Source organism: Diorhabda carinulata, chromosome 4 (genome assembly GCF_026250575.1).
Source record: "Diorhabda carinulata isolate Delta chromosome 4, icDioCari1.1, whole genome shotgun sequence".
Classification (NCBI taxonomy): Eukaryota; Metazoa; Arthropoda; class Insecta; order Coleoptera; family Chrysomelidae; genus Diorhabda; species Diorhabda carinulata.
The window spans coordinates 31,899,037-31,917,850 of NC_079463.1; the positions used below are offsets into that span (position 1 = coordinate 31,899,037).

The following is an 18,814-nucleotide window of genomic DNA, read 5'->3' on the forward strand; positions in this document are numbered from 1 at the left end:
TGGGACTCATTTTTGGGGTATTTAATAACCGATTAATCGATAATTTCATCGAAACATATCGATTTTTCATTCGAGTGCGATATAATATTTGAATATACAGTGTGAATCGATAGTATAAAGTAGACATTGAACTTTATCACACTAATAAATCACCCTGCATATTGTATGTTGTTATTTTTTTTCGAGATTATCAAGAATAATAACTGATGGCCATATCGTCGTATATACCTGGCTCAATCAAAAATACGGAAAACGTTTCATCCCGATCTGAAAGCTTGTGATCAGCGGGCCGGTTCGATCCTGTATCAAAAGCCGAACGTGAATAATTCCACAAAAACTTTCTTGAAATACCATTTATTTACATCCGAAACCGACAAATATCTAGTTCCTAGGATACATTAAAAAAATAAACGCAGCTTATATCAGATGTATAGGTGAAAGTCCTCGACACCACTAGATACCTTCCAACGATTAAATTTTCTCGTCAGTATGTTTGCTGCTCCCCTCTTGTAAATCACCAATTCTGTCAGCAACCATCCACCGTTGGAACAATACAGAATCATCGTCAGTTCAAGTACGCCGAACAAATATTCAACATCGACGTGTTGTAGTATGTTAGTTGGATAATTCGTCGATCGTTTTGAGATTTTTTTTGAGAAAAAATGAATGAAACAATCAGTTTCGATTCAGAGGTTATTTTACCGATGATCAAACCTCTTACACAGTTGAATACAATTGCAAAAAAAGCCCCGGTCGATATCGAATTTAGTGATTTAACTTATTGCGTTGCTGATTCAAGTACCAAGGGGGGTAAGTTCATTTTTTTTTATTATTATATTAACAAAATTTCGATAAATTATCATTTCACATCACATCATTAACTTTTTTTTTGAAACTTTGAAGACGTTAAGCGGCTACTACATAAGTTTGTCCGGCAACAAATAGCCCAGTACACGGTGTGGAACGTCTAAATGACATAAATTCGTTGATAATTATAACCGATAAGCTTGGACACGATTAAATAAGGCCGAAATCTCTACAACTTTTTTACTAACTTTCGAAATATCTAGAAAACTACCCTTCTCTCTATAGAAACGAAACATCTGCTTACCGGGAAAGCTGAAAAGCAAAGGCTTTATCTCGGAAACGATTTTGATTGCAATTTTGAAAGTTCAAACTACCATTTTATGCAGAAAAATCGATTTTCTTTAAAACCCTATGTATTTCCCCCCTTTTAAAGTTTCCTAAATGGGGGAAAACAGGATGGAAAATGAATAGATCACTAAATGACTTGTAAACTATCTATATCTGTATAGTAATTATACGGATTGTGTTTTATATTTGTGTGTACATAAATTCCTAAGTGTACGATAACTACCTTTCAGATGTTTAACAATATTATGAACGTAACTTCGATTTCTACTAGCCTTGTCCTTTCATATTGGATTTTTATGACCTTCGGGGATAATAACCACCCCAAAACCAAAAATAATAGTGTCCGTTATTTGTTTACTTCATACGAGGGCATGTTTATATGTTGTCGGTGAGTGCAACAAGTTAAAACTTGCAAGTACCTACTCCACTGGATGATTTGTTTATTATTCTTTAACTGTGAATTATTTTTTCGGCGTTTATGATTGTAGTTTAGTCCCAGTTAGGTCTGTAATACGTAGAGCGTGCTGGTTAGGGGCAACAGTGCCACTGGGATATTTAGTCCACCCAGAAGCACTGCAAGACACCTTCAAAAGAGCCCATTCGATGAAAATTAGAACTTGAAGGTCAAATAATACAACAGAGGATGAAATATAAGTATCTTGGAATTGACATAACCAGTATTGCCAAATTTTAATAATTAAATAATGACCCTTTTTTTCGACATTTACGTTGAGAAAATGTATCCTTGACCATTGTAACTTAGTTATAATGAGTTAATTATGAAATTTAAATTTTTTTGTTAGTTCCGTTTTAAATTTGATTAATATAGGTACAATGTTTACAAAATATAATTAATTTGAAGTCATAAGTGAAATATTACTGGATAATTAAAGTAAATTTGAAGAACCTGATTTCAATAAAACCTGTACAATAAAAAAGAACAATAGAACAATTTATTATCGCTAAATAATGTTATAAATGGTTATTTTTGCTATAATTAAAAATACTAGTTTCCTACGGATGCTCAGTTTCCTCAATAAGCTTTAATTTGGGATTGAAGTTATTTTATGTATATTTTTGATGTTTACGCCCCTTTCTTTTTGTACAAAGCAATTGTGTGACCAATCATAACATATGGGGGAATGGTTTGGGGTACTAGAACTAGTTTGAATACCACGAGGATCAATCTCACGAAGGTACAAAGACTTGGTTGCCGGAGCCGTGAAATCATGTCCAACAACTGCTAAAAGTGATCCTTAATCTTCCATCTCTACACATAGTTCTAAAACAGAAGACAGATCTTCATTCTGAGATAGCCAATCAGTCCTTAGAGCTTTGAGCTCCAATATCATAAAATCCAAACGAGCTAGACAAAAAAAAATACACACCAGAATGAAGAGAAATTAAAATAAGTGCAGAAAAGCCCTTCATGGAACCTGAACACTGAAAAACGCTGGAAATGAAGGTAAATATGAGAAAAACCAATTATTGGTACCGCCTCCAGGTATTGAGACAGGCAAAGACTCTTCTGGAAAACTGTAACCAAAGAAGATCAGCTGAATACTAACAGGAGTCCGATCGGAGCATTGTCGCCTCAATAAACACCTGAAGACGATAGACTAAGCACCTCTATCCTCATTTTCTCGAAGTGTGAAACTCTACAAAGCACCAGAACACTACACCTGGGAGCGTATGAAATAGAAGACGAAAACCACCTCGGTGTTCATTTCTACTCATTTATAGTCTATATGACTTATAATCCATTTAATGTAATGACTAAAAATCGCAAATAGCTCGCAAGTTATAACAACTGACTAGTTTCGACGTGATTATTTCTCATCGGAGTGGTATAACAAACTCTCGTTCGAAGCAACACTATCCGGCGCCATCTTCACTTTCAATTGCGAACCATTGGTCAATTAAAATCTAACCATAGTTGGCTATGGTATGAAGTAAATATACGAGAAGCAACCAAAATATGTATAAAATCTACTAGCTTCATTTTATATCATTTCTTTCCTGACTAATACCGCGACGAATATTGAATTACATCTTCTGTGAAAACTATTGAATTTAAAAAAATTAGAAACTCATAATTCCTTTAGTTTAGCGACTACAAATCGCCAATAGCTCGCAAGTTCTAACAACTGACTAGTTTCGACGTGATTATTTCTCATCGGAGTGGTATAACAAACTCTCGTTCGAAGCAACACTATCCGGCGCCATCTTCACTTTCAATTGCGAACCATTGGTCAATTAAAATCTAACCATAGTTGGCTATGGTATGAAGTAAATATACGAGAAGCAACCAAAATATGTATAAAATCTACTAGCTTCATTTTATATCATTTCTTTCCTGACTAATACCGCGACGAATATTGAATTACATCTTCTGTGAAGACTATTGAATTTAAAAAAATTAGAAACTCATAATTCCTTTAGTTTAGCGACTACAAATCGCCAATAGCTCGCAAGTTATGACAACTGACTAGTTTCGACGTAATGATTTCTCATCGGAGTGGTATAACAAACTCTCGTTCGAAGCAACACTATCCGGCGCCATCTTCACTTTCAATTGCGAACCATTGGTCAATTAAAATCTAACCATAGTTGGCTATGGTATGAAGTAAATATACGAGAAGCAACCAAAATATGTATAAAATCTACTAGCTTCATTTTATATCATTTCTTTCCTGACTAATACCGCGACGAATATTGAATTACATCTTCTGTGAAGACTATTGAATTTAAAAAAATTAGAAACTCATAATTCCTTTAGTTTAGCGACTACAAATCGCCAATAGCTCGCAAGTTATGACAACTGACTAGTTTCGACGTGATTATTTCTCATCGGAGTGGTATAACAAACTCTCGTTCGAAGCAACACTATCCGGCGCCATCTTCACTTTCAATTGCGAACCATTGGTCAATTAAAATCTAACCATAGTTGGCTATGGTATGAAGTAAATATACGAGAAGCAACCAAAATATGTATAAAATCTACTAGCTTCATTTTATATCATTTCTTTCCTGACTAATACCGCGACGAATATTGAATTACATCTTCTGTGAAGACTATTGAATTTAAAAAAATTAGAAACTCATAATTCCTTTAGTTTAGCGACTACAAATCGCCAATAGCTCGCAAGTTATAACAACTGACTAGTTTCGACGTGATTATTTCTCATCGGAGTGGTATAACAAACTCTCGTTCGAAGCAACACTATCCGGCGCCATCTTCACTTTCAATTGCGAACCATTGGTCAATTAAAATCTAACCATAGTTGGCTATGGTATGAAGTAAATATACGAGAAGCAACCAAAATATGTATAAAATCTACTAGCTTCATTTTATATCATTTCTTTCCTGACTAATACCGCGACGAATATTGAATTACATCTTCTGTGAAGACTATTGAATTTAAAAAAATTAGAAACTCATAATTCCTTTAGTTTAGCGACTACAAATCGCCAATAGCTCGCAAGTTCTAACAACTGACTAGTTTCGACGTGATGATTTCTCATCGGAGTGGTATAACAAACTCTCGTTCGAAGCAACACTATCCGGCGCCATCTTCACTTTCAATTGCGAACCATTGGTCAATTAAAATCTAACCATAGTTGGCGATGGTATGAAGTAAATATACGAGAAGCAACCAAAATATGTATAAAATCTACTAGCTTCATTTTATATCATTTCTTTCCTGACTAATACCGCGACGAATATTGAATTACATCTTCTGTGAAGACTATTGAATTTAAAAAAATTAGAAACTCATAATTCCTTTAGTTTAGCGACTACAAATCGCCAATAGCTCGCAAGTTCTAACAACTGACTAGTTTCGATGTGATTATTTCTCATCGGAGTGGTATAACAAAGTGATTTACAACTGTTTTTAAAAGCTCTATTAGCGTGGTTTTTACCAGGTACAGTGGAAAAGGTTTGGACTGGTAAAAAGCAAGAGATATTAAAGATTACGTAGCGGTACGTAGAGTTAGATTTTGAGTTTCCTGTAAAATGTGGGGTTCGGCACGAGGTAGATATTACGACAATAATTAACAAATTGCAGGTAAATTGATTACAGAAGGTGAAAATGCTTATTTCAATAATTACACATGGCAAAAAAATATCCTTGTATGAGAAACAATGTTCATATAGTTAAATTCTTAATTTTTTACATTTCAATATTAATTTGTGAATAATTACATTGTTAGTATTAATGAGATACAACATAAGGTAGTTCAATATCGGGTAGAAAGATTAACTTTTGATTTACCAGCCAATTGGTTTCAATTGAATTAGTTTAATAGACAAGTTGTCTACAAAGTTGTGAACAAAATATTTGATGAAGCCGAATTCTTACCAACCGTAGATGAAACGAAAATCCAGAAATCCACAATCAAAAAATGCGGTATTATTCACACCCAAAACAAAAAAAAACAATCAAAACAATGGACTGAAAAGGGAGAACCGACTCCAAAGAAGACAAAGACCGTTTCATCTGGCTCGTCGTGTCCCTACCAAAGTCCGATGTCCTTTGAGAAACTGATCAGACGTTTTGGTTTGAACCCTTTGATGTCCTTTGGCAGTTTCGTCCTCCTCCATGCACCAGCGGCACTCCAGATCATCCGTGATGCCTTAGATGGCACTGTCCGGTTAGAAGTCCGATCACTAGTCTGATTTAGTGCTTATTTAGCTGGAGTTTGGTGAGTGACGAACGGGGTCCATCTATAAAGTCTTGTCTCAAGTAAGACGTCTCCATCCATCTCTGCTGAGCTCGCTTTGCGTTGAGAGACGTGATGACAGCGCATTTGGTCACACCAAAGATGGGTTCTGGCCCCATTGGTGGGTTAGCCGATCCCAATCTGGTTCCGCTTCGTCGTCGCCTTTGTTACCCGATTGACCGGGCACCAAAACGATCTGGATCTTGCAGCCATCACTCACCAGACTCTGTTACACTCCAGCAATAGCCTAGAGCTTACCTTTTCAGACGGTATAACTTGTATGGCGGCTCTGCTGTCTGTGCAGATGGAAATTACTGTGTTCCTGTGGCGTGGATTGTGTATTGCACGTCCGCATTCCATCACAGCGAATACCTCGGCTTGGAAGACGGTCTGTGTATCAGGTGGCTACATTATTCAATATAGCGGGCTTGGAATCACCATTCCACACCTCACGATCAGTGATGTGTGTCTCAAAACCCTTTTTATACGGTCTAAGGCGTCATTTGGTCGCTGTCCATCTAAATAATTGGACATTCACCCTGTGACCTGCGCCCAAATTTTTGCATGGCCAATTGATCCATCATGTGGATTTAGGCGCCATATCCAATCATCAATATTTGAAGCTGATCACCGATTTGAATTTGTGAACTAAATATTCCCGCTGAATATTTGTAAATATATTTGTTTCAACGTTAATTCAACATATTTTCAAATGAAATTTTCAGTAATCTTTAATCAATGTATTAACTAGAAATTTCGCATACTTTCTTTTGATAACAATATTTGGTTCGATAAAAAAATTGGTAAATGATAATACTTGATTCAATTAAATTGATTTTTATATTAAATAGAATGTTTTATTTTGCATTTTTGTCATTCTTTGATAATATTTTCAATTAATTTAACTTCTATAAATGTTTCAACGAGTTTAATGCAATTTATTGCAACGTTTCAGCAAAGAAATCAAACAAAAATGGCCGAATTGTTACCTCATGCACCCTATTCGCCAGATTTAGCCTCTTCGGATTATTTTCTTATCACTTATTGGAGGATTACATTGAATTTTTTGTGTTTTATTTGTTGGACCAGTTACTTATTGGACCACCCTCGTAATTAGACAATACTTTTTTGAAAATAAGGCTGGTCAAGCAGTGACTGTTACTGATGCTCGATATCGCAATTTGATATCAGTTTTTTTTGCCAAAATTGAATGTGGCCATTATGTGGTTTCAACAAGACGGTGCCACGTGCCACACAGCCCACGAAACACTTCAATTACTGTATGAGAACTTTCCAGATCTTGTTTCGGTTCCCTAGATCGTCAGATTTAACACCAATAGATTTCTTTTTATGGGGTTATTTAAAATTTTGTCCGTAAAGAACTTTATTATATGTAATTTTTATGATTCAAAGAAAATTACATTCCTTTTTAATTAGAATCAAATTTTGGGACACCCATTAAATTGAACAATTTAGGATGACTACTTTTTATGGAGATTCTTACGGGTTTGGAGGTGGGATGACCGCTGAATTATAATATCAAAATTGAATAACATGTTTGATACGTTCCAATCCAATAATGTAATTAATGAAATTTGAGTTTAAAAAAATACTTGATGATTTTTAGTTGATATTATACAAGGTAATTAACTAAATTGAATATTTTTATTGTTGTACCCGCTAAAACATTAGCACATTTATTTTTTTTTAATTATCATTATAATAAATCGTTATATTATTGATAAATATTTTTAATCCATTAACTTTACCACCTATAAAATCATTTATTACAAGTACAAAACGATTTCAAGGATTCAAAGCTAATGAAACTCATTTGAGAATTTGTATCAAATTATAGAAGCTGATTTTCTCATTAATCTTATGACTTACATCAATATTGTATATTTAAAATGCACTTTGTTCATGCATTAATGAATACTAATAATATATTATTAAAATTTTAGTTATAATATATTTGAGTCATCAATAAAAACAGTCATAAAATTATTTCATTTTCAATGAAAACTTGATTGACAGAATTTTCCCAGAAACAATCTCATGATGTTCTAGCAAACAATTATAATGAATATAAAAATAAGTATTTTAAAATCTTTTTACTCACATCAAACTTTTTTGTTTTCTTTTTTATGCATCGGTTGTTTGACGAGCTTATATCAATGCTTTAGTCTTAACGCAAAGTTCACCTTTATAGAGAACGAAGGTCAAATATTGTTTCAGAAAATGTGAACTTCTTATTACTTATTTTAAAACATTAATTTTTTGTTCCAATGTACGTCGATGTAAATAATAAGTATTTTTTTGGGTATGATTATATTAAATTGCATTAATTAGAAACTAAAAAACCCATCAAGAATTTAATTTCTAATATTTTACGTACATAAAAGTTTTAATACCAAAGAAATAACACATTTGAATGGTAACTATATCAGAATATATAAATAAATCCAGTCGTGAAGAAATAGTTATTTAAAAGATGGCGTCTTCAAAATAATCCAAACACAGATGTCGTATTTTCCCAACGGTTAAAATTAATAATAGTTGTGGACTGTTTTTAGAAAAATATAATTTATTTGATGAAAATAATATTGAATCTTAAACTCAAATATGAATGCACATGTTGGTAATACTATTTAAATATCGCATCTTCTACGAATTGGAAAATGATTTAATGAAATAGAAGATGTATTTGCGAAAAAACGGTTACTTCAACTCGTAAGTGATGATTGAATATAAAACTTACCTGTGCGTTATATATGGTCGTAATAATAAACACATATGAAATAACCTCTAATTTTCATCAATTTTTCACAAATATCACTAATAAAACACAAATAATACAATTAAAATCACAACTAAACAAAACATTTTTAGTTTTTAGAAACATAATGGCGTAGCAGTGTTGCCACTTGTGCCGTAGAATATAGAGATACAATATGATAAATTCTTGATTATAATATTTTATTTAAAAATCATATAGATTGAAACTTTAAGCAGTATACTTAAAAATAAATTTTTTATTTGGATTCTATTTTGACGATCCAATTCTGAGGTTTAATATTGATTTATCCGGTAATTGAAATTCTCATATAGCATATTTTTTTTATAATTTGGCAACGGTGTTTTATATAAGTAGTATATAAATATGTAAATGTTAACGCAAGCGTATTATAATCCAAACGCATTAACTTTCCCGCTTTCTTAATGCAAAATACGAAATTTGACTTTAGTTTTGAATTTTAAAGTCGACGATTTTCAGACACTTCTATAAACTTGAGTAACTTGTACATTAGTATAGCTAAAGCACTGCCAAAAACTATGTAAATAAGATGCTTAGGTTAGGTTATTTTTTTTGTTATGATGCACTGTATATTCGTTTCTATTTAACAGGTTGGAGGCAGCTACTAAAATCTGTAAATGGTAGATTCCGTTCTGGAGAATTAACAGCGATACTAGGTCCTTCTGGCGCAGGAAAATCTACATTGTTAAATATTTTAGCTGGATATGTGTAAGTTGAAATTAAAATATAGTTTTGTGCTATAACTTCTCAGTTGTATGTAGCTGAAGGAATCGAATGTAAACAGTAATTTGGACACACGTTTTCTCAACTGATTCATGTCAAAAATAAGTCGATATCTCAATTGGCTTCGGAAATATTAAATTTTTTATACAAGCATGTCAAATCATTTTTCGAATTTTTGGGTTTTTTGATAAATTAAATTAACTTTTATCCTCTTTCGATAACAAAAAAATAATTTTCATTTCTCCACACAGTATATTGAATGGTAAAAAAGTATCACGTTGTATAGATCATCTTGTTAATATCCAGAAGGGTCCCAGACAGAAGTAGCTGGCCTGGCCTAGAGATGGCGGTAGTTCTCTAAAGTTTGAAGACGCCATGTTGTTTAGTATTTTTTTGACAGCCATCAATAGTGAACGTTTTCAGTTAATTTGTAAACGTGGAAAAAATTGGCTAGCAAAGTTTAAACGAGTTCGAATAACCAAAATTAATGAATTAAAATTTGAACTGCTACCTCATGCAACCTATTCGCCAGATTTAGTTCTATCGGACTATTTTCAGTTCCAAAACTTCAAGTTATTGAACATGGCTGGGATCTAAAAGGATATTACGTTGAAAATAAATAAATTTTTGTGTTTTCTTTGTTGTGCCAGGTACTTCTCGGACCATCCACGTATATTTCTATTTTAATGAATTGTTTGTAGTTATATCTGTTACTCAACAATTATATAACAATAATTTAAATTTCTTCGTGTTGTTTCCGCTAGTATTTTTGTTGAAAAGATCACACAAAAAGAAGTCAATGGCCACCAAAGTATGTCAATCATTAACTTTCTTTTCAATGTTATTTGACGGTAGTTTACTAGGTAATTTTACATAGTTTGTTATTTGGATCGAAAATTATTTTCAACACTACAAATTCGTATGGAACAATTAGGTAATAATATTGTTGATTAAATAATTGTTTTATCTGAACAAATTAGTTTAAAACAGTATTTGAATATATATATATATATATACGTGACTGATATTTCAAAATTGACGACTATCAAATTTACATTCGTCATTTTATTGGCCAATTTGGAAACCTACACACTCAATATAATTCAAGTAGTGAATGCCGCGTGAAGATGCCTGAAAATACGTGTCTCGATAGCTGATTACACAACTTTGCACTTCTCCAAAGAAATTAGTCCCGATAGATTGAAGTTCTGGGCGTTTTTAGACGTACTCGAGGTTCGTGAGCCCGTCGGGTAGGTCTTGTAGACACTGTTTTAGCCAGGTTTATGTTTGACAGATACTTGTACGTCTAATACGGCAAAATCTTTACATTGTCGTAATGTAATGTCGAATAAATTGGAAACTAATCCTTACAAACCAAATTTGGGCCTACAGCTATGTAAATGAGATCAAATGCAATCGAAAAAAATATAAATTTTTAACCGGGTTTATATATATCTTGGATCATTAACGAAAAACGCTGTGAATTGATGATTCTTCACTTTTTTTTTGGTCTTAATTCAATGATGTTGTTGCCATATTGGATATTCTGCTCTGAAGACTCCAGGACGTGGTTATTTCAACATGGAATTGCCACCTTTTAAAGTATAAACAATATTTGTGTGCGGGTAGCCACATAACTAACCAGATTTATCTCCGAATGATTTCTTGTTAATTCCAGGACTGCGGGAGTGAAAGGGAGTATAAAAATTAATGGGGCACCAAGAGATATGAAACTTTTCACGAAGTTATCTTCGTATATAATGCAAGAAGATTTAGTCCAGCCGAGATTGAGTGTAAGGGAGGCTATGACGGTGGCGGCTAATTTAAAATTGAGCTCTGAGATCAGTCATAATGAGAAATTAGCTGTGGTAAGTTAAAAAAAAAAATTAAATAAAAACATTTATCATATTTTCGAACACTTTTGAACGTACTTTAATTTTGACACCCCTATTTTGATGATAAAATATTTATTTATAGATAGATGAAGTCATACAGCTTCTAGGTTTGCAGAAATGTTACGATACCAGATCGGAACATCTTTCAGGTGGACAAAGAAAACGATTATCAGTAGCTTTAGAGTTAGTAAATAATCCCCCAGTTATTTTTCTAGACGAACCTACGACGTGAGTATATTTTTCAACAATATTCCATAAATAATTTGTTTTCAGTACTCAAATCGATTAAAATGAGTTTTTTTTAGCGGTTTAGATGATGTAGCTATAAAAAAATGTATTACTCTACTTAAAAACATCACAAAATTGGGTCGAAGTGTGATATGCACCATACACCAGCCATCCGCTTCGCTGTTTCAAATATTCGATCAGGTAATTGCGAAAAAATATAATATTTATATGTACGCCGCTGGTGGAATTGCTATTGTAATATTTCGATTCTTCAATATTGTTTAACGTGCCGAGGGAATAATTATTTTTCGAGATATTTAAACTTGAAGCTGTACAATTACCTAGTTTGATTGGTATGGTTAATTATGTCGGAGCTTTTGGGTCATTTATTACGCAAATGAAACTTTAATGATTGTCAACAACAAATCACAACGTTATTTATTAAAATTTCTTAGAGATAATAGATGCTTCTAATAGAAATACCATGTTATTATAATAAAATTCATAAAAAACATTTTAAACAACGTAAATTGATCAAATTATTCATTGAATACATTGTATACATATTTTATACTTGACTATATTAAAATTATTTACTTCTAACCTATATTTATTGTCCATTGAAATAGCACTCGTAGAAAGCTGAAAAATCGCGAAATTTAATGAGTTTGGAGGATAATACGCTTGCGCGAACATTTACATCCTCAAATACTGGCATTTATATAAACGCGGTTGCCAAATTATAAAAAAAAATTTCGTTATTTGAGAATTTTATTACCAAATAAATCAATAGTAAACTCCAGAATCTGTTCTTCTGATATCGAATCCTAAATTTATTTTCATTTTTTTTAGTATATTGCTTAAAGTCCAAATTAAAATGGTTTTTGAATAATATGTTCTAATTTAGAATTTATCATATTTTGTACCGACTACGTGGCAGCACTGCAACGCCATTGTGTTTCTAAAAAATCTTTGTTTACTTGTTGTGCTTTTAATTGCGTGTTTTCGATTATGTTATACACGTTTTATTGGATATATTTGTGAAAAATGTCGAAAACTAAACACCGATCTCTATATAATTATAAATATTATCCAAAAATACTCATATGCACAGTCAAATTTAATTATCTGCATCTACATGTGTTGTTTAGGCAGGTATGTCATTTTTCATTTCGTAAAAAATTCAGTATTTAAATAGTATTACCAACATGTGTATTTATATCTGAGTTTGAATCATTTTTAAGCCGCAAGTTTTAAAGATATCGTAAAGTGGTTCATGGAGACTCCATCAGAATATAATTTAAATGTAGAATATTAGGACTTTTATACATTTAAAAAATTATAACGTTACACTCAATATAGTACTTATAGCTACTAAATTTACATAAACTGTCTAAAATATAAATTTGTTGCCTCTCTTTTTCCGTAATTAGATTCATTTATATACTTTTATATAATACTATCGTATTAATTATAACTATAATAAACATATTTTATTAATACATTAAAAACTTTATTATAATATTTGGAATAATATATAATAATAATGAAATATATAATTCCAAAAATTACAAATACTAGACAATAAAATGAAAAATAAAGGACTGCTTAGTTTACCATATCTGTCAGAAAGTCATGTTCAAAGTCAAGCCCTCTATTCAGTCATAATTGGTACTTGATAGAGATCGCATATATACTTTATATTTAATTATCTTCATCCTTATTGATTTTGAAGGAAAATTTCTGTGTTACATGAGTTTTGTGCATTTAATCATTCTAATTATAAATAATATGCTATAAATATTTGCCATTACTCTAAACATTGTAAGGAAATTATTCAAAGAAAATATTGATGTAAAAGAAGAAATAAAAAAAATTTGTCTTCTAGTTTCTATGTTCTAAAGCTGTTTCTCTAATAAATGTAATTGTTTTTGCTGTAACTTGTCTATAAGTATTACATCATTCTTTTTTATTCGTGCCATGTCCGTGATCTTGTTTTATGTCGTCCATTTACCCACATATACAAGGGAACCTACATTTTAACGACCAAATTTCTATTTCAAGATGTTGTCTGCAACTAGGGTTTGAAATCGAACCGGCTGGACTAGCAGACAACACAATTACATTCCATTATAATAAGACAACTACTATTAGATCTTTACTATAAATTAAAACTGATCTTTTATGTGTCAAATTACTCGTTTCATACGATTACGTTTTTCAATATGGTTTGTTTCCATTAAACCGATAGAAAACTTAAAAAAAGTAATAAACTCTTTACTAATTTTTGACATCAATATTACTTTCTGTTTAAAAACGCGGTAAAACAAATTTCACGTGGTAACACCGACGTTGCCAGATTTCATTACATGTATATGTTTTAGGTTTATGTAATGGCGAACGGATATTGTATTTATAATGGATCACCTAATCAAGTTGTACCTTTTTTGTCTACTGTTGATTGTATATGTCCAGAAACATACACACCAGCTGATTTCAGTGAGTTTATTTGATATTTAAAAAATATAAGTATCAGAATAAACACATACCTGGTTACTACATATATTTCATTTATATAAAACAGTAAATTCCTAACGAAATATACGAGGAGTGAACAATAATTACATTGTATAAACATTTTAATAAATTTCTAAATCATTATTTCGTATTAACCTATAAATCTTTTTTAACAACTTGTATAGACTCTAATAGTAACAGCTATTAATTAATTTAATAGTTAATTTAATCATTTATATGACGATTTTTCGTATATTTTTTATATTTTGAGGTTAAGTGATCAACTTATGTCTTCGGCCTATTCTAAATGTTAATAAAATTGATTCTTTTAATCGCAGATCTACTAAAATTGCACTATTATTATTTTTTTGTTTAGTTATTGAATTGGCACAAATGAATTCAGGCAATATTGCCGTTCTACAGGCACAAATTCAAAACGGTAAACTGAACATGAAAGAAAAAGTCAATCAACCATATTATGTTAGTGAAGTATCAAATTTGTGTGATATTAACGAAGTTACCGTACAAGCAGGTAAAATACTATATCATAATATACTAATTAATCATTTATTTCAGATTTAATACCAAATATTTTTATAATTAATAAAAATTTTGTAAAGTTATTCCTCCATCTTGAATGTAAATAACAAGCATCATGGAATTCGTTGAATTTCCTCAAATAACCGAACTCCAGTGTACGTTTTATTGTTTATCTATGGTTCTCGTCGAACGAAATTAAACGTTGCCAGATTCTGAAAATGTTGACCTTTACGGTAATCAGCTGATGCGCAAAACTTTAGGTACAGCAAAATATACTGAGAAAAGTTTTCTTTATAAAAATATTTATTAAAAAATATATAAAATCTAATAAAAAATAATGAAAATCAACGAAAATGTTTACACTTTAACATTTAATGAATGGTTTTCAACAATATATAACCTCTAGGTATTAATTTTTATTTGTATTATTTGAACTAGTACTCTCAGTGTATTCTGTTGTATACCACGTCGAATCTCTTCTTCTTTTTCACGTAATTTTTTCCTTATTTCATTGCTGTTAATTAATAATTTAAAAAATAAAACTCCCCAATAAAAATGAAATTATTTATAGTGGCAATCTTATTGTTATACTTTTACGGTGTTGCCACGGTAATTTTACACGTTCTAACGCTACTAAAAATCCGAACTGTCACAGAAACTTACTTGCAAAGAAGTTACAAAAGAAAGAAGAATAACTTAATTCACTGAATTTCTCACTTATTTCATGATAATATGTTGTATCTTCATTATTTACTCATTCTTACATCTTATTCCATTTTACCTTAACAGTTTTCATTTGTGTAAACGATTATTTTGACGTTTAAATAATAATTTCACCAAACTTTTTATATAATTTATTATCTTATGCAATCTGACTCATTTCATGTTTTTTTAGGCGTGCCAGTTCCAAATTTTGAATATCCCACGTCATTTTGGCTACAATTTCACATTTTAGCATCTAGAATGATCTTACAGTTAATAAGAAACAAATGGATAGTTTACCTCCAATTTTTCCATCATTTTTTATCTGGTTTACTTATTGGAGGAATATTTTTCAGAAACGGAAATGACGCCAGTCAAGTTATTTCAATATTTAAATGTTGTTTAACGATTAACGTTTTCTTCGTGTACACGCACGTGATGTCGCCAGTATTATTATGTAAGTATCGGTTTGAATTCCAGCTCGAAACGGGAAACGTTGCGCCCTCTCGTTTCTATTCGTGTTACCATAAATAGAAGAGATCTACAATTTGACGTTTCCAAATGTATTCAAACTAAACGGAATTCCGATAGGTGACGCAGCGAGTTCTTATTATTCGACGTATCAGGTTTGTTTTGGTTAACAGAGTAAATTATTCAAGTTTAAAAGTCCAAAGTTTTCAACACTACAAAATATATATTAATATTGAAATTATTTTAACAAACGTGACAACGTTGTATCCAGTTCGAATGTATTTAGGACAAATGGAAGCAACGTTGCCAATAAAGTGAAATAACGAATTTGAGTATTTAGTTAATCAAATAATAAAAAATTGCGTTTTATCATATTTTTTTAGTTCCGTTAGAAGTTAAACTACTAAAAAGAGAATATTTTAATCGTTGGTTTAGCTTGAAAGCTTATTTTTGCGCTGTTACGGTTGTCAATATTCCTCTATTGGTAAGTAAAGAAACTATATGTTACGATATACACTGAAAAAAATGTTAAAAACAATAATTATCTCCAAGAAATGATCAGGGCATCAAATAAATTGAGAACATATTTCTTATCAACGTTTTAGTGTTCGTAAAAAGTTTTTCCGACGATACAGGGTGGGTGATTATATTTGGTCACTATTTTGTGATGAAAAATAACTTTGTATACTGTATAAATATTTGATTTTTTTTTATTGATAATAAACAATAACTTTTCATATTAAAGTGACCAAAATTAGTACTCGGAACCATTCATGGGCGTAACAGTGGGGCTTTAATAGTGTTTATTCATAAATACATATAATTAAACCACTTTTTTTACTACATGTAATTTAGAATTTTTTTTTCAGTTTATTTATGGAATAATGTTTAGTTCTATAGTGTTTTTTATGTCTGGACAACCAATAGAACTCGGTAGATTCATTCTATTTACCAGTATATGTATAAACGTCGCTTTATGTTCTCAAGGACTCGGCTACGCTATCGGTGCTTCGTTCGAAATATTAGTAAGATTTTAAATTACCGCGAAATAGCTCCAAATTGAGAATTTTTTTTCTTTTTTTTTTTTTCTAGAACGGATCTGTTGTAGCTCCCCACATTCTAGCACTACTCGTAGCTCTAGCTGTATACGGAATGGGATACAAAGACTCCATTGAACCAACCATGAAAATATTTATGTCATTTAGCTACATACGATTTGGATTAGTAGGAGCTACGACCTCTCTTCTTAGTAATAGGGATCCGCTGGAATGTAATGAAATTTACTGTCACTATAGGCTAGTAATTTTTTTTTCATATTGAATTTCCAGAAATTGAACTCATGAAATTTTCCTAGAGCTAGTTTTTGATTAGAGAAAATAATTCCTAAAAGGATTTTTACTGAAAAAGATTTGTTTCTCTATTTTTAACTAAATATCTCCGAAAATATTGATTTTTTTAAAAAAAGTTTTTGACAAAAAATGTAGCTTATGAAAAACTCTACAAAAAAGGTTATATACATTTTTTACCTAAATATATTTTTTTCGGTGTTGTGACCCCAAACGTCTCGGCCGAAGTCAACCTAATTTCCACCTGAGTAAGCAAGATATAATACTATATATCTGCGAAACCACCGATTTTTTTAAAAAAAGTTTCAAACAAAAAATGATGCTTATTAAAAGCTCTACAAAAAAGGTTATATAAATTTTTTACCTAAATCTATTCTTTTGGGTGTTATGACCCAAAATATCTCGGCAGGAGTCAATCTAATTTTCACCAAGTGCATAAGGGAGATATTTTACTAAATATCTCCGAAACTATCGATTTAAAAAAAAAAAGTTTCAAACAAAAATTGTAGCTTATGAATAGCTCTACAAAAGAGGTTATATAAATTTTTTACCTAAATCTATTCTTTTGGGTGTTATGACCCAAAATATCTTGGCTGGAATCAAATTGACCTAACCCAAGTGTGTAAGCGAAATATTTTGGTTCATAACAGCTAAAAGAATAGGTTTAGGTAAAAAATATATATAAATTTTTTTATAGAGCTTTTCATGAGTTTTATTTTCTGTTCAAAACTTTTTTCTCTAAAATCAATATTTTCGGAGATATTTAGTTAAATAATTGTGTTGGGAGTTTAACGAAGTTTTTGCATTAAAAATCCTTTTAGGATTATCTTTTCTAACAAAGGACAAGCTTTGGCAGCAAAATGGATAGACCTAACCTAACTTTATGAAGATTTTAACCTAAAAATCATATTTGATTGTTCAATTACAGAGATCCGGAAGTGATGTTACAAGATTTGGGTATGAAAGGTGCCATTTCCTTCGAACAATTCACCTACATCACGATATTTACCATTCTTTTCCGTTTGACAGCTTATATGTCATTAAAATACAGGATGACTTCGGAACTTAGAAACAAATTGGTGTATTACGCTACTAAAATTGTTAAACAAAAAGAAACGTAAATAGAAGTATTAAAAAATATATTGATTTTTAATTTATATTTTTATAAATGGAGTTATAAAAAAATATATCATAAAAAATATAAAATATTTATTTTCCCATCCTATCCATTGATCGCTACAAACAGAGCGAACCCGCCATTATTTAAAAATTACAGGACAGGGCTTAATATAATTTCAAAAATTATATAATCGATACTATAATTTATCAGTTTTGTGGTTGCATAGTCATAGTCTGTTGTGTAGTCACTACCAAATCCAATTTTGACTGAATCATGAAAAAATAACTTATTTCGTCGTCATGGTCTCGTATAATAATGCAATTTCAAATAATTAATTGCAAAAAAGAAACATTCTGGAACAAAGAAATTTGGTTCATCCGCACTCAATTTGAAAAAAATATTTTTCACTATCATATTTGTTCAATTCGTTTTGAAAATGATAAATCAAATCATATATACCCAATATTTATATACTTCATACCTTATTTCATGAATAAAGTATATAAAATCAAAATAATGTAGTTACAACTTCAATGTTAATTTTAAATTTCTGTCTACCCTCGTATACAACCGA

The 18,814-nt window shown here is 31.0% G+C and overlaps 2 protein-coding genes across 7 annotated transcripts in view; one reads left to right on the top strand and one right to left on the bottom strand.

The window, feature by feature from the left end:
• LOC130892587 (uncharacterized) overlaps positions 1–8,783 on the bottom strand; it is a 28,722-nt gene extending 19,939 nt beyond the window's left edge. For 2 of the 5 annotated variants that reach the window (XM_057798061.1, XM_057798058.1), the window contains exon 1: positions 8,642–8,783. The gene's annotated coding sequence lies outside the window, so the exon portion shown is untranslated. Of the gene's footprint in view, positions 1–8,002; positions 8,080–8,641 lie in introns of those variants that run through there. The other 3 variants (XR_009059060.1, XM_057798059.1, XM_057798060.1) reach the window with 3 other exon arrangements.
• LOC130892585 (ATP-binding cassette sub-family G member 4-like) lies at positions 425–18,326 on the top strand. Of its 2 annotated transcripts, XM_057798055.1 has the most exons (12): positions 425–810; positions 9,289–9,406; positions 11,100–11,289; positions 11,399–11,544; positions 11,622–11,745; positions 13,929–14,043; positions 14,438–14,593; positions 15,497–15,760; positions 16,158–16,258; positions 16,644–16,799; positions 16,867–17,069; positions 18,049–18,326. In XM_057798055.1, the coding sequence occupies exons 1-12, from the start codon at positions 663–665 to the stop codon at positions 18,239–18,241; spliced, it is 1,914 nt and encodes a 637-aa protein (XP_057654038.1). In that variant the 5' UTR covers positions 425–662; the 3' UTR covers positions 18,242–18,326. The 2 variants fall into 2 exon arrangements, with proteins under 2 accessions (XP_057654038.1, XP_057654039.1); XM_057798056.1 differs by lacking the exons at positions 425–810; positions 9,289–9,406 and adding an exon at positions 10,527–10,671.
• The last annotated feature ends 488 nt before the right edge of the window (positions 18,327–18,814 follow it).